The following is a 22399-nucleotide window of genomic DNA, read 5'->3' as shown; positions in this document are numbered from 1 at the left end:
AAGAATAAATATCATTCATTTATATGTACGTCTGTTATGTTTTTTACATATAACATGAATTTAAATATACACTAGCGAGGGTACCCAGCGTTGCCCAGGATTTTAGAGGCGCGCGCGTATGGGGGGGGGGTAAATGATTACAAAGCGAAGTAATAACCCTGTTTAAATATTATACAAACAAACAATGTTAAAACTTAAAAAAAAAACAAAAAAAAAAAACGAACGGTCCGGTAGTGCCTGGGTGTTTGAAAAACCAAAGAAAGTTTGAGGGGGTGGGGGTAGGTTCGAACTCGATCCTTGAGGCGAAAATGAAAAAAAAAAAAAGTGATGAATTAACTAAAAAGTGAATTAGGTCAAATATCAATACCGCAGTCAAGTTTGTTTTGGTTTAGTTTCCCAACATGTTGATCCCCATAAAAAATAGGGGTGTCCATATGAAAGCAATTGTCTGATATAAGGTTTCCACCGCATTGATCAAAAGCTGATTGCTTTCTGGACGTTCCGGCGCGAAAGCCGAGAACACGCATCGTTTGAATTTGAATTTAGTTTCACTTTATTTATACTAAAAAGTAGGACAACCAGACGACACAGCGAAATAGCGCGATTTTTATAAAAGTCGATCTAAATAAATCTAGACACGGCGTACGTTCCCAAATCCTAGATATTATTGTCTAGGGGGTATATAAACACTTCTAAGTGATAGTAACCCCCCCCCCCAAGAATTGCGGTGAAAAAAGCCTTCGCAAGACATACAAAATGCACGCGGCGCATTTGCCTTTTATATATATACTAGGGGGGGTACCTGGCGTTGCCCGGGTGTTTGGAGGTGTGTGTGGTGTTAAATAAAAAAGAACCCGGGGGTGGGGGGGATCGAACCCGAAGCCCTGAGGCGAAGGTTGAAAATAAAATCGGCCAGCCAGAATGAGTTAGTGAAAGATGTTTGAATTTATTTAAGAACCAAATTGACAGGTGCGCATCCGGAAGTTGTTGAGCGTTACGACGACGTAGGTTTGTTTGTTATAAGCGAAGTAAAAAAAGAAAATGTTAACACTAAGCGGGAAAAAAAACACAAAAACACTAACGTAAGGCAAACGAACGATGAAAACAGAAAAACGAACACGTGAAAAATGACTTAAATAAGCCTGTTTCGATATTAAAATTTTGGAAAAATCAAAAAAAAAAAAGAAGAAATAAAATTAAATAGACAGGCGAGCTTCGTGGTTAAGTGTGAGATATTACAATTTATAGATGATATAAAAAGTTTTAAGAAGTTGCAAAGCGAGCGAGCGCTTCTCTGAAAGAAGCCTTTTGTGGATATCGAGGAGAAGCGTACATGATGATTGCCCGGGTGTTTGGAAGTGTGTGGTTTTGGGTAAATCACAATTCCGGGGTGGTGTGTTAAAATAAAATAAAAATTTTGGTAGGTAAGTATGAGGATCGAACCCGAACCTTTGAGGCAAAGTTGGAAATTAAAGTGTGAAAAAAAACGGGCAACGTTAACCACGAAATACTAAAGGAAACATGTTTGAATTTATTTAATTACCTAGTGTCTCGTCTCGAAATGAAAGCTACCGTCTGATATGACGAAGTCAACATTGAACAAACATTACTTAGCTCTCTAAAGACCACTGGCTCTGGGCAGAGTCAAGTTTCGCTTTTTGTTTATACCGAAAACCGAATGTAACGCGTGAATTGGCAGGTGCACATTTTAATGACTTAATGAGGTCAACTTTGACTGTGGGGTAGTATTTCATTTACTGTGGGAACGCTTTTTTTATTTTTATTTTCCCAAGATGTTGGGGGGGGAATGACCAGTTCCCCATAAAAAGGGGATTGTCCAAATTGAATAGCAATTGTCTGATATAAGGAAAATATTTCCACATTGATCAAATCTGATTGCTTTCGGACATTTTCGGCGATCACGACCGGAAAAATACCGCCAGAATTAGTGTCGCTTTTATTCTACGAAAAAGCCTAATCCACATGCGGCGAGCAAAAAATGTTGAATATTTATCTTTTCAAAGTCGAGCAAATTAAATAGACAAGCGACCTCCGTTAACTCGTAGATATTATGATTTATATGTGATATAAAAAGTTTTAAGAAGTTGTGAGCCGACTGATTGCTTCTCGTAAAAAAGCCTCGTACAGACATACACAAAAAGCGAACATACATACAGTTTCACTTTTATATTTATAGATTAGACTTCTAAGGATCTAGACCAGGGGTCTCCAAAGTTTTCAAACAGGGTGGGGGACATATTGCTAAATTGTTAGAGCTACACGAGCTAAAATAAAAATAAAATTGACCTGGACATTTTTTTTTTAAATCGGAATCACCACTTATCAAGACCCGGAGGCCACTCAAGGAGAAGGGGTATTAAGTGTACAGTAATCAATGAGATAATATCGCAGTAATCGAAATTTGGTAAATTGTATTACTTAAGGGGGCGGTTCATCAAGAATTTGTTTATGTTGGACTTGAAGACAACCAAGTTGTAGTCAGCTGGGAAGCAGGCAAACGGAAGAGAGTTCCACACGCGTGCAGTTCTAAGAAAGAAGCTTTGTTCAGGGAATCTATGTTTCGATTTAGGCACAGTTAAAGAGTGGGGGAAAATTATTGACAGCGGTTTCAGCTAGACGGATGTTCTGTTTTGCTTATTGGCTTTGCTTTTTCGTGAAACTGGTTCTCCCAAACCTCATTCTTGTAATCATTTTCTGGACAAAAAGAAAAAAACACCCCACTATTTACACACATTTCCACTTTTGGCATTTTTCCTGGATATTTTTACGTTTTCAATAAGAGCTCTGCAGGCCAGATTAAGGACTTTGGTGAGCTGTCTGGATCTGGCCCGCACACTGTAGTTTGAGGACCCTTAGTCTAGATCAAAGGTTGCCATGTGGGTCCTCTGAGAGTTATTTTATCTGTGGACTTCATCTATGCACATATAATTGAAAATGAAAAGAAATCAAATATTTGTTTCTAACTTTTTTTTTTTTTACATAGGTGTCACCACTTATCAAGGCCGATAGGCCACTCAAGGATAAGGGTTAAAGAGTGTAGAGTAGTCAAAAGGACAATATAGTAATCGATAGTAATGGAAGTTCGGTAAATTTGTTAACTTAAGTGGAAGAATGTTAGACACAAGGTCAAGATGTGGGTTTGATGAAAGTGTTTCTGTGGAACAAGCTGGATTTGAACCTGGCACATCTAGGATTTCCATCCGTGTCATTAACCACTTAGACACTATCACCTCCTGAAATCCTCTTGAATTAAAATTTCATTGTGTCAACCCTCTTAATGTTTCAGTAGATCCCTGTTGGGAATCCTTGATATTGATAGTTTCTCTTGTTTGTAAAATCAGAGAGAGAGAGAGAGAAAGAAAGATGTACCATTTTCACCCCCCCCCTCGCTTCTGATACTAGATTTGATCTTTTGTCATTGATCGATGAAATGAGAAATTCTTTGAAACTGAAACAATTTTTATTTTTGTCCCAACCCAAAGTGCTCCTTTTGGGGTAGTTGGATTTTCTCTAAATTAAAATCTGATGTTGTGCCTAACTCTGCCTTCATGGAGAGAGACATGTAAATGGGGATCACAATAAGTAATTCCTCATTGCAGAATAATCATCAAATATTACCATTTTTTTTTTTTAATTTTTTTTTTTTTTTTTTTTTTTTTGTTTATTATTTCTAGCATGTTCCGTCAAGTTATCGGTACACATTACCGGACATTGGCCTTGTTCTGCAACATCTTATGGGAGGTGGTTTCGTCTCTTCATACTTGAAAAAAAGCTTCCGACAGAAATACAATGCTCTGAAAAAGAATGTAAGTATTTTTTTTTTTTTTCGTATAATCTTCTAACATTTTCATTTGCCTCCTTATCTGTTTTTTCTTTCTTTTTTCTCCTGTTCTCCCCTTTTTTCTTTCTTTTCTTTCCTTGAACCGTTTTTTACTTCAAGGTGCCAACTTGTCATATCAAGGGAGATAATTCATCTTAATTCAATTTTAGATTTTTTTTTTTTGTTTTTCAACAATCGATTTTATTTATAAAAAGGAGCAAACATTGTTTTACAATTTGTTTTGAAATTCAAAGATTCCATTTTTATTGGCTTGTTAAAATAAAACATTAAAAACGCGATTTTATCGGAATTTAATCATTTTTATTTTTTTTTATTCATTAAAAAAAAAAAAAAAGTCAGACTTAAACCATCTCCGGACGAATAAGGAATATATTGGATGCTTATTTATATTGACGCTTAAATGGAATATGGCACTTAAAAAAAAATAAGAGGAAAACTTAGAGATATATTTACTTATCTCTAGAAAATATTAGTGTATACCCAAAATTATCTAAAATTATTCTTGTGGAGACTTCTGAACTGTATAAATAAAGCAAAAAGTATTGACTCTAGTGGTAGTATGTATTGTTGTATGTTTTATCTTGGCATTAAGTACTATGGCTGTTGTTCTCTATATATTATGATTTGTTTGCAATGCAAATACCCTTTTCTAACCCATATCCGTGTCTTCCTTAGTGACCTTTCTGGGCCACAACAACTTGGTTATAAGGAACTTGAATTCACAAATGGAATACTTACTTACAATGACTTAATGATGAAGAACTCAAATTCAAAAAGGACCACCAAAAAAAAAAAAAAAAAAAAAAAAAAAAAAACAATCCATTGCGAACAAAAATAGAAAATGATAAAATTTTACCAGAAACTATCAGACAACAGACAAAATTTTACACCGAAACTATCAGACAACAGACTAGCATTCTCAATAAACAAGATACTCTTTCAACTGGGATTATGGAAATACCTCAATAGTCTTTCAACTAATGCAGTAAAAAAAGTCATTTTGTTGGACATTGAAAGAAAATGTTCTCAAAACTATACTTAAAGATGTTTCCATTTAAAACTAAAGAGATGATGTCGTTTAAATGTTAAAATAAGGAGAAGGCTTGGAAGCAGTGAAATGAAATATATATTAACAGAAAATACAGAAACATATATTGATTGAGTGAAACTCCGCTCAACTAGTGGAAGGACAAAGTAAGGTTACGGCTCACTCCCTCTGAGTCTCAGATCCAGACTGCTCGATAACAGAAACTGGTTACTGGAAGTGACGTTTTCGATACAAATACCATTTTCTAATTCCTATCCGTATCTTCCTTAGTGACCCTTCTGGTCCACAACAATTATCAAGTAAAATTTTGATAAAAAATATCAATTCAGGAACTCCCGACAGCATTCGCATCAAACCAACTTGGCAAAGAAAATTGTCCCCCTTTTTTCTAAAATTTTTATTGTTTTATGGAAATCGCTCCCAGACAAGGCATAAAACCAAGGAGTTAAAAAAAAAAAAAAAAATACTACTTCAAGATAAAAAAAAATATCCAACACTAAATGTTAAATGGATAGATTCTGATCCAGAAATCAGCAATTCTTCCCCCTTTCTCAGAAACATTGCTCATGGAATGTTAGGACTAAAGGATAAAATAAAAGAAGCAAGAGTTATCAAAAGTAAACTCGAGTTCCACTTGATCTTACATGTATGCTTTGCATTTGTTGACTTTGAATATTAAATTAATTTTATTTTTTTAATTTTTTTTTTTTTTAATTTTTTTTTTTTATTCAATTTTCACCCCAAACAAGGCACAGTGCCACTTTGAAGCAGGGGGCTACTATTAGGGACTTAATTAGCGGGGTCATTATGAAGAGAGATGAGTAGAAAGATGTTTGTTAACATTACACTTTAACTTTTGCATATCAGTGCAGTTGGGAAAGCAGAATCCCGGAAGGGAGTTCCAAAGACCCGCAGTTCTGGGGAAGAAACTATTGGAGTAAAAGGCTTTCTTGCACCTAGGGATCTCTACTGTAAAGGGATGAGACTTAGTAGCTTGTCGTGTTTGTCGGGGGTAGTTACGTCGGAGGTGTTTGCAGTTCGTCAGAGCATTCACCATTGAAGTATTTGTAGAACAGGCAGAGGGATGCAACATCTCGTCGATGGGACAAAGGCTGAAGCCTAGATGACAGTTCAGGACCTATCAGGTTGGCGACTCTCTTTTGAACCCTGTCCAGGAGCGAGAGACAAGCAGCAGATGCACCAGCAGTACTCCATACATGGGCGAATTAAAATTCGACCCTTTTGTAATCTCTGTTGTTCAGTGGGAAGCAACTCTATTTTGCTTATAAATTTGTTAATTTTTCATATGAGAATTTGGGGTGTTAAAACCTTATTTAATGTAACAAGGAAAAAAGCGATATTGTAATTTTTATTAAGCAAAACATTCAAGTAATTATAAGAAAATGATTTTTTTTTTTTCAAGTACACTTTTTGTTATAAACTTTGTTACATTAAAAAAAAAGTCCTTGCACTGGTTTAATACGAAAAAGGTGTTGAAAAAAACAAAAACAAATAAATCCTCAAAGTTGTGTTGGTTTGCATCCCAAATTCTTGTATGAAAATAGCAAACGAATCTCTTAGTAAAATAGTTACCTCCCTCAGGACAATAACAGATTGCAACAGGACCTTTTGTTATTTCATTTTGAACGGCTATATTTCATTTAAGTCATGTTTCACTCGAGTTTCAATAAAAATTAGCATCAAATAAACATTTGTTTAGAAAAGTAGTTTTCAGCATTAAATGACCCAAAATGCTGATATACCATTAATAAAAATAACTTAAAACATTATATTCAGAAAAAAAAAAAAAAAAAAAATGAAGGTAAATTTTTACTTTCTTTCCGCCTTAACAATCACCTTTTAAAATGACTACTTTTAAAGGTTTTCGGGTATGCTGAAAATGAATATTACAAATTTGGCACAAATAAGTAGTCATCTGGCTATTAAGCAATGTAATTCATTATATAATCACTGGTGGCCATTTTGTATGCACATGCACACACATATTTTTGACATGCATATGTACGTGATATCACTTTTTTTTTTTTTTTATTAGATTGAATAAAAATTTTGTATATTTTAATTATGAAATCGTTTTAAAGACAGTATTACAATATCTAAAACAATTTAATGATTTTTTTTTGTTTTCAGTGAATATTTGTTAATTTTCTTATCTTTGCAAATGTTATGCTCTGAGCAGCAACTGAAACACAGTAGAACCACTCCTGTGATTTTATTAAAAAGATCTAAAAAAAAAAAAAAAAAAAAGTTTGATTGCCATTAAAAAAAAAATTTTTTAAAACCCCATTAAAATCCATTTAATTTATTATTATTTCCCATTAAAGCTGTTAATGTTAATTATAGACTGCTTTTAATTTACATTAATTACAGTATGTTTAAAGATGTTACCATTATTTGCTTTTTGGATATGTTGATGTTATGCAGAAAAAAACGGGTGGGAAAATATCCAATGGTATTATATGAATAACGACTGGAAAATCTTATTTAGAGTAATTTTATTCAGTTCATGTGACGTTTTTTCAGACGTGTACTCATAAGTCATAAGAAAAAAGATGGTAGTAGGTTGAAGGAAATGCTTACCACGCCAAAGCAAATTGTTTGAATACGTGGTTGCGGATATGGTAAACTTGCAAGACATACTTGAGCAAAGTTTTGAATGAAATAACTCAGTGCATGGATTATTGGTCAAAACGAGGCTGACGCAAGCACAAAATTTCCGTTTCTTAGTTGAGATAGAGGAGATATGAAAAGAAGTGCAAGGTACCTTCAATAAGTTTCCAGACTTTTTTTGTATGTGCACTTTTCTTGATAGTATACACATGAAACTCTAGTCCCCCTTCGAAGTAATCTTCTCTGGCTGTAATGCTCTTATTTTCTCATTCCAACAACTTTTGGAAGGCCCTATGGAAGTCCTCTTGTGTGAACGTTTCAATGACCTTCGTCACAGCCTCTTTCATCTCAATTGTCTCGTAACAAGAGCTCCTAAGGTTTTCCTTGGGCTTATGGAAAAACCAAAAGTCACAGGGAGCAAGGTCTGGACTATAGGGAGGCTGAGGAACTGTCATGATGCCCATCTTCGTCAAATAGTCTGTGATTTTCTCTGAGCACCCTTGGGACAGACTTTGTGTAAATCTTCCATATTTTTAGTTCCTCACAAATAATTGTGTGTACAGTTCCTACACTGACATCAAACTGTGCACTTGTCTCTATAGACATGACAGTCCTTATCTATGACATTCTTTATTTGGTCATTCAACTCTGGTGTTCTGACTTCTTCTTTATTCCTTCCATATCTCTCATCTCACAGACTCCCTGCCTTTCTTGAATCTCTTATGCCATCCAAAAACTGATGCTCGATTTATGCAAGCTAGTCCAAAAGCAGTCTGAAGCATTTCTTATGTTTTCGTGGCATTTTTTCCAAGTTTAAAACAAAATTTAATTGCATATTGTTCTTCACAAGTGTCCTCACATCCAGGTTGCATTTTTGAAATTCACCAGCTGTGACTGACTGTAGTAGTCGGATTCCTGCTGTAGCTGTTCATTTGAACCTGAAATCATAGAAATTGTTCAGTCATTTCATAAGATGTATAGCAATAACGTATTGAATTTTCAAGAGTCTACGACAATTTTAAATGCCTGTACCAAAAAAGTCTGGAAACATATTGAAGGCATTTTTTGGTTGAGGAGCAGTTTCGTTTTTGGGACTGGTGCAGACAAAACTCATCGTTTGCAGAGAAAGAAATGAATAGAAAAGGAAAGGTACAGAAGAGTTTAATCTCAGAAGTTTTTTTCAATTTTTTTTTTTAAGTTACAGTCGTATAAAAATAAATTATCTAGTTTGCAAAATTTTATGCATATATTTCAACCATTCTTAAAAAAAACAAAAGAATCACATTGTCCACGACATTCTACCAACAACCTGCAATGTAAGTGAAACTGATTCGTTATTAGGAGAGCATCTATGTTGAGTAATTGCAATACTTCCAACAAATCTTCGAATCTAATCTATCGGGTTTGGCCAGTTTTCACATTGTACATCCATTTATTCATCGTTGCCATTGAGCTGTATAGATTCCCAGGCAACATTGGGTAGGGACAGCTAGTACACCCCCCCTCTCTCTCTATCTATCTATCTATCTATATATATATATATATATATATATATATATATTAGTTAGTAAGTTATAAAATGTATATGGCGATTAAGCTACACTGAATATTCCGCATTTCATCCACTCTAGGACTCTTCAGGCTTATCGCCATATACATTTTATAACTTACTAACTAGCTCTACCTACATATTGAGTACTTTTGAAATAAATACTTCAAGTTTACGCATAAATCTATACTTTCGTATATTAATTTGAGTAAATTAAGTAGGTATATATATATATATATATATATTACTTACTAATATATATATATATATATATATATATTACTTACTAATATATATATATATATATATATTACTAATATATATATATATATATATATATATATATATATATATATATATAATCAATGCCTCCGTTCAGTCTCAAGAGACAATGGATACCACCTGTAAAGGTAGCTGTGCCTGTAATTGCTAACGAAGAAATTGTATATGAATAAAGTTGATATCATCTCTGAAACGACCATACACGAAGTTGTTTTTGAAATTCTTGGAACATATGCAAATGATGTTGCATTAATTTTCTTTACTTTCTATTTACTCTACTTTAACTCTGGAAGATCTAACTCCTCTTCTATTGAACAGCTGATCCTAATTCCCAGGCTTTCCCCACCAATGTAAGACTTAGCTATATAATTATCTATTTTTGTTCTCATGTTCTGCCTAAAGATCATTAATTATTATAGTAAAAAAATAATTATATATATATATATATATATATATATATATATATATATATATAAAATAAAAATTACAATTAAATTTACCAAAATGATCCAAGATGGTAAAATTAAAGTATATTATAAATATTAAAGAATTAATATTTATAAAATTATCTCAGCCAGATGTAAAAGCTCGATAAAACCAAATAGGAAATAGAGCTTATAATATGAGCAAACAGTTAATAAAATATGTTAAAAAACACTTTGAAATGAGTTAAAAACATATTTAATCTGAAAAGGAAACACTAGATAAATGGATAGTCCTTGATTCGCAGAGTTTCGAAGAAATACTTACCTTCTCATCAGAGGGTAGGAATTAGCAAAATGCGGGATCGGATTTTGCATGCAGAAGTACTTGATGAAACAACACGTAAGTCAAAGATCTTACTTGAAAACAAAAAAAGTGAAGCAGATATATATATATGCCAAAATGAAATATGCCAACAAATATGCCAAAACGAACTATGCTGATAAATAAATGTACCAAAACGTCATGAATTGAATGAGGCCTATTTCACATTTGGACAATTTCCAGTCGTTATTTATATCATGTGTATGCAGGTATATATGTATTAAATATATGTATGTTTATCTCAAATGTGCATGCAATAACCCCCTCTTCCTACCTCCTCTTACATATCTCCCATTGTTTATCTCTAAATGGCTAACCATGGCTTATTGATCTATTTCCTCAAAAACTTCCAATGATTTTTCTCCAAATAAATTTTCCTTGCTGAATGTTGTATCCTTTGCCTCTCCCTAATAAGGTTTATCCAATTTACCAGGTGATCATCATGTTGAATTAATGCTGCCTGGATCCTCCGTAAAACTGCTCACTTCAATTACTGCAGAATTAATGGGTGCTTTTATGGAATCAGTAGCATTGTCTGCGATGATTGTCTGTCCCAGTGATAGGAGTGAAGAGTTTTTCCAAACAAGTTCTCATATGTAAAAATAAAATTCTCTTGACCACTTATATTATAGAAACTGACTTGTTATAAAACTGAAAAAGTTTAAATGTTAAAAAATAGATGCAGTTCTATTTTCTTGGACACACAAAAAAAGTTGCTATTTTGATGTGCAATAATTAAAAAGTTGCTATTTTGATATGCAATAATTAAAAAGTTGCTATTTTGATATGCAATAATTAAAACGTTGCTATTTTGATAGACAAGGAGAAAGTTCCTGCTTTAATAGACAAGGAGAAAGTTGCCGCTTTGATAGACAAGGAGAAAGTTGCCGCTTTGATAGACAAGAAGGAGAAAGTTGCCGCTTTGATAGACAAGGAGGAGAAAGTTGCCGCTTTGATAGACAAGGAGGAGAAAGTTGCCGCTTTGATAGACAAGAAGGAGAAAGTTGCCGCTTTGATAGACAAGGAGGAGAAAGTTGCCGCTTTGATAGACAAGAAGGAGAAAGTTGCCGCTTTGATAGACAAGAAGGAGAAAGTTGCCGCTTTGATAGACAAGGAGGAGAAAGTTGCCGCTTTGATAGACAAGGAGGAGAAAGTTGCCGCTTTGATAGACAAGGAGGAGAAAGTTGCCGCTTTGATAGACAAGGAGGAGAAAGTTGCCGCTTTGATAGACAAGGAGGAGAAAGTTGCCGCTTTGATAGACAAGGAGGAGAAAGTTGCCGCTTTGATAGACAAGGAGGAGAAAGTTGCCGCTTTGATAGACAAGGAGGAGAAAGTTGCCGCTTTGATAGACAAGGAGGAGAAAGTTGCCGCTTTGATAGACAAGGAGGAGAAAGTTGCCGCTTTGATAGACAAGGAGGAGAAAGTTGCCGCTTTGATAGACAAGGAGGAGAAAGTTGCCGCTTTGATAGACAAGGAGGAGAAAGTTGCCGCTTTGATAGACAAGGAGGAGAAAGTTGCCGCTTTGATAGACAAGGAGGAGAAAGTTGCCGCTTTGATAGACAAGGAGGAGAAAGTTGCCGCTTTGATAGACAAGGAGGAGAAAGTTGCCGCTTTGATAGACAAGGAGGAGAAAGTTGCCGCTTTGATAGACAAGGAGGAGAAAGTTGCCGCTTTGATAGACAAGGAGGAGAAAGTTGCCGCTTTGATAGACAAGGAGGAGAAAGTTGCCGCTTTGATAGACAACAATGAAAAGTACTAGTTAAAATTTAGTTCTAAGTGACACCATTCTGAAGGTAGGAGGTTCAAACCATCAGTGCAGGCAACGCTAAGAATACAATTGCGAATTATTTAAATCTTTTATCCGGTTATCACTGACGGAATTAAAGCAAGCTACTCGATGGATTCAGTAGAGTTCTGTTTAAAATTCTATATAGATTCCTAAGTTCCACCAGAAGATTCCTGAATCCATTAAGATATACTTGAAGAATATGTTCTAAAAATATGAGTCTGAACAATGCAAATTATGTAAATTCCTAAAGTCTTTTTATTCCGATCACTGGTCTACATATATTCTCTTTATTCCCATCTTCCTCTCTTTCTCATATATATATATATATATATATATATATATATATATGCGCGCAGGGTGGGACATAAATACTGTTACAACAGAAAACTCAGATTTATCCTAACATGTTTCCCTTGAACCTACAAACTCTTTTGGGGAAATCATCAATAGCAGCACACACAACATTTGAGGGTATTTTCTCCCAGCATTTGTTCAAATTTATCATAAAAGCTTTAATATTTTGTCAAGGAATAGAGCAGGCTTCACCCTCCAGGATTGACTGCAAAGAATACCCCAGAGTTTTAAGATCAGGTGATGAGGGAGGCCATTCTTCTTTGCTGATTCAGGGCGGACAGTTGTCTCTACACCACTGCTGTGTTACTTAAAGTGTGGTTCATCGCACCATCTTGTTGGAGAGTCCAAACTTTATCATTGTGCACAGAATTACACTATGGGGTCAGCACACCTTCAACAATGTTCTCAGTGTAATGTTCTTTGTTAATCTTGACCCCTTGAGTAAGAAAAACAAGTGGAGATTTCCCTCTTTCAGAAATGGCTGGCCAGACCATCACTGATGCTGATTTCTGTGTTCTGAAAACCTTTCTAATATTATCAGGTTTTATCCTTAAACTTCTCGCAAGGACTTTATCGTTTCGATGATTGTGGGATTGTTGAAGTGAGAACAAGTTTTCATCCGTGGAGATGTTATTGAGCATGCCCTCTCTGTTGCGGTTTAACAAGAGTCGACTTCTGATGAGTCTCTTGGCAATTGTAGGTGCAGAGAGAAGCTGTCGCTTTTGAAGCTTAGAGGGTGACATCTGTAGGTCACTTCGACATATTCTTCACATAATCCTTGGTAATGTTTGTGCTTCGTTTGCCATTTGTCTCATGGATTTTCTGATTTCGCCTAATTTTTTTTTTCCCCCCCTAACATTTTTGATGAGTTTAGGTATTCTGGGGGTGCGGGGACAGCTTGATCATTGTCTACCTTTGAGTGACAAAGTTTCCAGGTAACGATCAATCGTCCTTTTTATGAAGATTCTGTTGATTTTGAGGTTTTTTTCCAAACTTGAATATTTCTGGTGGACGCAGACCATTCCCATGCTGTTTTATGATTGATCATCTCTCCAATTCAACAATAATTTTGAAAAATTATCTTTTGTCTCTGAAAAATAAGAAATCATATATTATGTTATCATATAATGATTATAAAATAGTAAATTTATCTCAATATTATTATAAAAAATAATTCCGAAATTTTGTAACAGGACTTATGCCCCCACCTTGTGTGTGTGTGTATATATATATATATATATATATTTTTTTTTTCTCCAATATTTAATGTTATAATTCTCTTCCTTTGTAGCTTTTTGCTTTAAAAAAATGTCCGGTTTCCTCTAATTTTTATTGAATGTCAAAAAAATATAAAAAATAAAATAAAACCCTTTTTCTATTCTCTCTCTCTCTGTCCCGCCATTATTTTTTTTTTAATGCTTGGCTGATGTTCACTCATATTTGTCGCTCCATATGCTCTCTCACCTCGTGTAGGTTGGAAGTGTCATGCAGGTATGGTCACCTTACCTCCATTTGTCTTTATCTGCTTCTTCCGTTTCGAGTCATTCTTGTGATTTCCCGTCCTTCTTCCGTTCTTCCCTTGTGTTTCTTTTTTCTTGATTTTTTTTTTTTTTTTTTTTTTTTTTTTTTCAGCATTTTTTTTCTCCTCCTCCTCCAGTGTTTCCCCTCCTCCCCAATAGGGAACAGAATTCTATACGCATCCCTTCCTTTCACTTTGCATGTACCAAGTGCCATCAACATTGTGTATGATTCAGCCATAACGAACTCCTTGCTCTTTATTAACTTTGACTTCTAAATATCTCCCACCTTAATGCAATTCTGAATTTTTGAGATGAGATGCTAATGTTTTTGTTATTTTGATTAATCGGACTATTATTCTCAGCTTGGGTGTTATTAGCACAATGTTTCGGTCGCTGAAACCTGCGACCTTCTGAAGATTGAACTTTATGATGTATGAACCCTCCCTTAAACCCACGGTTCAAATTCTTGCAATGCAGAGCTAACCCCTCTTTTTCTCAGTACAGAAAAGAAAATATGTATTCAACACCCGAAGAAGGTCGCAGGGTGCAGCGACCGAAACGTGCAAATAACACCCAAGATGGGAATAATTGTCAGATTAATCAAAATAATACAAACATTCACATTTCAACTAAGCTTGAGGGAGTGTTGGGTTAGAATCTCGCAAGGAGTCAGTTTGTATTGTCATAAGATCTGCACTCGTTACGATTATAACTGAAGTCGTTTAATAAAAAATTTTACAAAATATTTTTCTTTTAATCTAAAGACACGCAATAGTTTAATCCTATTCAAGAATCCAAGTACAAACGTAAACATAATTTAACGAAAGAATATAACAAAAGAAATTAGCATGAGATATAAACGTGCTGTTTTTATTTCAATAAAACGAAAATTTGAATAAATAATTTTATTTCTAGGGGACTCACCACTTATCAAGACCCAAAGGCCATTCGAGGATAAGAGTTAACTGGTGTGCAATAGTCATTCGGACAACAGCATAGTAATCGTTAGTAGTGGGAATTTGGTATAATTTGATTATTTAAGGGGGCAGCTCAGCAAGAACTTGTTTACATTGAACTTGAAGACAACCATATTGAAGCTGGAAAGCTGCCCAGCAGAACAGTTCCACAGACGGGCAGTTCTAGGAAAGAAGCTGAATCCACATTTAGATTTAGGCACAGCTAGAGTAGTGGAAATTGTTGATAGCTAGAAAAGGTTTTTTTTTTTTTTTTTTTTTTTTTTTGTGAAAGTTTGACAAAGTAGGGGGGCATACATTGGAGCTCAGACGAGCACTTGCCATGAAAATAACGATAGAGCAGAAACAGGCTTGCAACGTTTTTCTTTATATTTTTATTAACATGCATTTATTATGCAAAAAACATATTATAAAAAAACATTTAAATTAAAAATAAAAACTTTTATTTATATAATTTCATAAACATATATTTTCTTATAAAATTTAAATTTAAGATAAAAAGTCTTTTTTAATTTCATCAAAAGTGCAAATAAATGTGTTATTTTTATCTGACATAATTTTGTTAATTTTTATTGTATATTTTTCAGTAATAGCTTTTTATATTTTATTTCAATAAATCGCTTCACAATAGAAATACTGAAGAACAATAAAAGTGAAGGAACAGATTTGTCTTGTAACCACTTCCGGTAACGTTATTCCAGAAGTTAGGAAGTATGTTAGCTGACTATAACCGATATAAAGAACTTGAAGCATAAAATCTTTTACCAAAATTACTTGGGTTAACATTAATTTAATTAAAGGTTGATATGCCGTAAAACAAAATAACCAAACGAAAGATTATGAATGTATATAAAGAACTTGAAGCATAACATCTTTTACGAAAATGACTAGATTCAACATTAAATAATCCCAAAAGGGGCGAATATGCCATACAACCAAACAAAATGGTAGTCCTTATGTCTTCAGGTAATCTGGTACCTCTGCTTGCATAACAACAAAATAATCCATATCTTTGAGTAGACACATGTAACAGAGTACTGATGTGCGCATGGTGGCAGCAGCAGTCAACATATGCAAATGACCAACTGTGTGAGGTGACGTCACAGCAAGGAAGAAGGAAAAAAAGATTATATAAAAGAAAAACATAGCCAAGAAGGTCAGAAGTAGAGGTGTTACACATGTGGTGCGGGAGCAACAGGGAAAGATATATATATATATATATATATATATATATATATATATATATTCCTTAATTGGAATTCATTTTTGAGATGAGCATTATATATATTAATTTATTTTTATTTCGGACTACTATGCTCATCTTTATTAGTTGTTGTTTTTCACAACGTTTCGGCCAACTATTCCTCTGGCCTTCGTCAGGTGGTAACTGCGATGGATAGAAACCTCGAATCTCCTAACTGCATTCTCAGCAATCACTGCCATCTGTAGTTGTTGTCGTCTTACCACGTTTTGGCCAATTAACCTCTGGCTAGCTTTGGGTAGGATTGAAACCGCTATCTTCAGACAATGTCCACCTGGAACCGTAGAGATTCAACATCTCTATCAACTGCGCCACGATCAAGGTTGGATTCTTTGATCTTATAAATCCACGTTTATTTATTATCTGATCTTCCATAGTCGGGTCCGATAACAACCAATAAAGATGAGAATAGTAGTCCAAAATAAAAATAAATTAATAAGGGAAAGACATGTCCTAAACATAGTCGGACAAAGACAGAGTATCATGTGTTCAACATGGCAGTCTTGTAAATACGAGAAGGCTTTTGAACAAGAGACAAGGCATTATTCTGAAAGTACCTGTAAATAAATGTCTTCTTTCAACTGAAAAAAGTGCCAAATTCTTTCCTTGTCTTTGTTTCCTTTCCACTGTCTGCATACAACGTGTAGGTCCTGAGTGTTAACATGTAACGACTACGTTAGTAATAAAAAAAAAAAAAAGTATGTCTTGGAAGATTTGTGCAGAGTGAAAATATCGCCAATGGAATCGTTAAGATTCACTAGTGGGACCTGTGAAAATTCCACAGAGGACTCCTTCATATGTAATATACTGATGTTGGCATTCCGTAGATGTTCGGAATAAATGGAGATGCTCTGATATTATTGTAGCTCTTTTGTTAAAACTGCGAAAGCATTTATCTAAGCTAGCAGGATCGTAAAGTATACTTAAATATAATATTTTAATTCTTGCAGATTTCGTATATATTATTATAGAGTTAATGTTCTATCGATTTTTATATGTTATAAAGTTGCGATTTCAAAAATAAAAAAATATCTCCATACAACTTGGGTGTATTAAATTGAATCAAAACCAAAACTTATGAAGAGTTCTTGGTAAAATTATTTATAAAAAAAATGAATGACTTGAGTGCCATCAGCTATAACCGAAACCAAAACTTATGAAGAATTCTTGATAAAATTTTTATTACAAGAAATGGAAGTCCATAACAATTAAATGACAGTCACTCGGATGTAAGCATGACACACAAAATAACACGCATGCTATTCTATTAATATATTGATAATTCTTTCTGCAAACCATTTTCAGTACAAACCGACTTTAGTTTATGCATGAATCTCGGCAACTTTGGACTCTGGTGAAAGTGAGACACTTCTAGAGGTTGAAGGTTTAACCCTTAGTATGGGCGACACTCAAAATATGATTGCGAATTTCTTAAGACATCTATTCTGCCATGACTGACGGAACGAGAGCATGTTTTGCCCATGGATTAGATAAAGAGTTCCGTTCAAAACTCTGTGCAGATTGACGAGTTTGACAGAAAAATTCCTGAATTTGACGAGAGACACCTAAAGAAAGTTGTGAAAATAATCTTCAAAATGAGAATAGTAGTCCGAATAATCCAAATAATGCATTGTATGTGGTGATAGACGGACAAAATTATACATCCACATCCCCCTGTGCCACCAACGTCCAATCATAGCGTACAATTCATTTTCTTCCACCCTTTCTTCACATATTGATGAATCTGAAACTGACTTGCATTATAAAATCGAAAACCAGTTACTAAGGAAATCATGACGACTTCCAGGAAGTGTGCTGGGGGATGCAACGGATCTGTATATTCTTTTATTTGCTGCAAGAGAGGAATCGGTTGTGCTATTTCTCTATTTATATTCCAAATAAAATAGATAAACGAAACGAACATTCCAAAGATGATGGTAACCTCATATGGATTTCAATTTGTTTTTATGCCTATCCCACAATGCAACAGTACCGACATTTGTTGATTTCTGTAATTATCTTTTTGTCTGAGCAAATTAACCGTCAGCGCTTCTTGATGCTTTTTTTTTTTTTTTTTTTTTTTTTTTTTTTTAAGCCAGTTCTTTTCATATTGGAGACCCTGAACTCCCTGGGGTAGATATTTCAAATCTGTATCTACAATATATACTTATACTAAAAGAACATCCGCCTCGGGATAGGTAAAAAATAAATTACCTGTGCAGAACAATTTTTCACCACTTTTTATGCACATTTATGATCAAACATTTATGATCAAACACAATCATGTTGACGCAACGGTTCTCGCCAGATCACAAAAGTTAAGCAACGATGCCTGAACATTACAAGATTGGTTACCATTTGGGAAGGCTAGGTGCTATATGTACTGTGCAGAGTCATAGAAATTTCCAAGTTGGTATCTGTGGGTGCGTTTAACTCACTGGGGGGGGGGATCCACTCCCGAATGAAGATGGAAAGCAACAGGAAACTATCGTCTTTACTTGTCTTGCCAAGATTACGATGGCTCTACAATTTGGACAACTGTGGTCACCTATGCTGTTTAAAAAAAAACAAAAAAAAAACAGCAGGGCCACTGATGATGTATGATCAAGGATGGAACATTGCAGTGATGTGACAAAGGTTGGAGCTTGGTAGACAGCATGGGATTTATTAAGTTAGAGACTATATTTTTTCATCTTGTTAAAGAAGGAGAGACTATATATATATATATATATATATATTTACTAAACTTCATAACTAGAAGCCTTAATCCGACTTTGCTTAAAGTCTATTTTATGATTTTAATGCTAAAGAAATGCCTAAAATTTAAGGCTTAAGCTTAAGGAGTCTAAAGAAGAAATTGAAATTCAGAAAAAAATTGCTTAATTTTTATCCAATGACTAGAGATCAAATCTATATCTATATAAAGTTGGGCTTTTTGTTGCACTTACATTGATATTAAAAGCCTACTTTTTTCTATTAAAAATGATTAAAAACAAGCTTAATATACTCGGTCATGGGATATGAGCGCTATAAATAAAACTTACTTTTAACCGTGCACAAGATTAAGCATTCATAGCTCAAAGGTGCTTAATTTTTAACCTTTTCTATCCATCTGTTGGTAGCTCAACCAGTAACAATGTTGAAGAGATAAATAATGACTAAGGCTGGAGTGTTAAAGTTTTGGTTTCGATTCTAGCAGGTGGCACCCAAGTCATATTTTTAATGTTAAAAAGATTTTATATACTGGATAATAATCAAGAATAAGTTCTATAATAATAAATATGAAATCTGCATGAATTGTTAAAATCAATTAAATTAAAATATATTTTTGCATATTTTATGACTGGGCAATGCCAGGCGGCCTGCTAGTTCAATACAAATCGGAAATATTTGCATCTCTAAATGGGAGGTTGTGCCCATATGTTCCAGAAACTTTTTAAAAAATACTTTAAAGAAACTGAAATTTTGGAGATATTTAGTATAATTGATGCCTAATATGCATTTAGATTCCACAAGAATCAGAGATATCCAAATTTTCACAAAGGGACCTCCCTCCCCGGCTTTTATTATTTTGGCATTAAACTAAATGTAGTTCAGATTATAACCCTTTACGCTGCCATGTTTCAGAATCTATAAAAAATAATTATTTTAGGAGTGGATCTTGAACATGCAAATACAGATACATACATACATACATACATACATACACACACACACATTCCAGGTTAAAAATATCCAAAAGTAAAAAAAAAAAAAAAATTAAATCCGTTTGCAATCTGTCTAGGAGTTGCAGTCCGTTTGTCACTGGAGATTTTATGCCCAGTTTCGTATAAAATGATCTTTGTTGAATTGGTTGATAAAGACATAGTCTGCAATAAAAATAAAGATTTTAATTTAAAATCTTGTTAAAATAATGTGAAATGTAATATTCTAAGTTTCATATAATAATAGGTTAATCTACCCCATAAATATTTTATAGTAGTTTGCATTATAAAATAGTCAAACATATATATATATATATATATATATATATAAGAGAGAGAGAAATCTTTTCATTCCGTACTTTTCTTTCTTTATTTCCAGTTCTGTGAACTAAATTAAACATCTGTTAATATGTATATAGGTGTGTGTATGTGCATATATGTACAGACCTATATATATATATATATATATATTACATAAAGTTAGGTATATATATATATATATATATATATATATATATATATATATATTACATAAAGTTAGGTATATATATATATATATATATATTACATAAAGTTAGGTATATATATATATATATATATATTACATAAAGTTAGGTATATATATATATTACATAAAGTTAGGTATATATATATATTACATAAAGTTAGGTATATATATATATTACATAAAGTTAGGTATATATATATATTACATAAAGTTAGGTATATATATATATTACATAAAGTTAGGTATATATATATATTACATAAAGTTAGGTATATATATATATATATTACATAAAGTTAGGTATATATATATTACATAAAGTTAGGTATATATATATATTACATAAAGTTAGGTATATATATATATATATATATTACATAAAGTTAGGTATATATATATATATATATATTACATAAAGTTAGGTATATATATATATATATATTACATAAAGTTAGGTATATATATATATATATTACATAAAGTTAGGTATATATATATATATATATTACATAAAGTTAGGTATATATATATATATATATTACATAAAGTTAGGTATATATATATATTACATAAAGTTAGGTATATATATATATATTACATAAAGTTAGGTATATATATATATTACATAAAGTTAGGTATATATATATATATTACATAAAGTTAGGTATATATATATATATTACATAAAGTTAGGTATATATATATATATTACATAAAGTTAGGTATATATATATATATTACATAAAGTTAGGTATATATATATATATTACATAAAGTTAGGTATATATATATATATTACATAAAGTTAGGTATATATATATATATATATATTACATAAAGTTAGGTATATATATATATATATATATATTACATAAAGTTAGGTATATATATATATATATATTACATAAAGTTAGGTATATATATATATATATATATTACATAAAGTTAGGTATATATATATATATATATTACATAAAGTTAGGTATATATATATATATATTACATAAAATTAGGTATATATATATATATATTACATAAAGTTAGGTATATATATATATATATATTACATAAAGTTAGGTATATATATATATATATATATTACATAAAGTTAGGTATATATATATATATATTACATAAAGTTAGGTATATATATATATATTACATAAAGTTAGGTATATATATATATATATATATTACATAAAGTTAGGTGTATATATATATATATATATATATATATTACATAAAGTTAGGTGTGTATATATATATATATATATATATTACATAAAGTTAGGTGTATATATATATATATATATATATTACATAAAGTTAGGTGTATATATATATATATATATATATTACATAAAGTTAGGTGTATATATATATATATATATATTACATAAAGTTAGGTGTATATATATATATATATATATATTACATAAAGTTAGGTATATATATATATATATATATTACATAAAGTTAGGTATATATATATATATATTACATAAAGTTAGGTATATATATATATATATTACATAAAGTTAGGTATATATATATATATATATATTACATAAAGTTAGGTATATATATATATATATATATTACATAAAGTTAGGTTTGTGTGTGTATATATATATATATATATATATATATATACACACACACACGCACACACATTGCACCTTTATGTAAATATGTTGGAAAAATAAGTGGATGAAATCAAATGAAACTAATGTTAATATTTTGTCTTTATCATAAGACTTTATTAGTGTTACAAAACGGAAATAGATTTTAATTGCAAATTATGAAAAAATGTAAGCGTTAGACATGAGAAGGTCGGAGCGGGGGGGGGGACAGGAAAAGTGTATGTCAAGCTACAGAAAATTAATAGTATGGGATTAATTTTATTTAACCTATTGCGAGGGAAAAGCCAAAAGAAATAGAACTATTTTCTAGATATTTTGTCTCTGATGAGTAGTTTGGCAGGCCTTCAGATATCAAACAGAACATGTGTAAGACTTACTTCATGGAAAATATGAATGAAATATTACAAGTGAGCATTAAATATGTATTTCTGGTTTTGGAATGTTGACTAACGTGGGAATCAATTTAA

The 22399-nt window shown here is 32.3% G+C and overlaps 1 protein-coding gene across 3 annotated transcripts in view; it reads left to right on the top strand.

Moving 5' to 3' along the window:
* The window catches only part of LOC145297722 (transient receptor potential cation channel subfamily M member 3-like), a 790615-nt gene that overhangs the window by 635267 nt on the left and 132949 nt on the right, over positions 1-22399 (top strand). For all 3 annotated transcript variants that reach the window (XM_080143937.1, XM_080143936.1, XM_080143938.1), the window contains one exon: positions 3696-3827. In XM_080143937.1, coding sequence (XP_080000063.1) covers positions 3696-3827 — 132 coding nt within the window. The remainder of the gene's footprint in view (positions 1-3695; positions 3828-22399) is intronic.

Source organism: Euprymna scolopes, chromosome 18 (assembly GCF_053919585.1).
Source record: "Euprymna scolopes isolate OS-2025 chromosome 18, ASM5391958v1, whole genome shotgun sequence".
Taxonomy (NCBI): domain Eukaryota; kingdom Metazoa; phylum Mollusca; class Cephalopoda; order Sepiida; family Sepiolidae; genus Euprymna; species Euprymna scolopes.
This window is presented reverse-complemented; position numbering and strand designations above follow the sequence as displayed.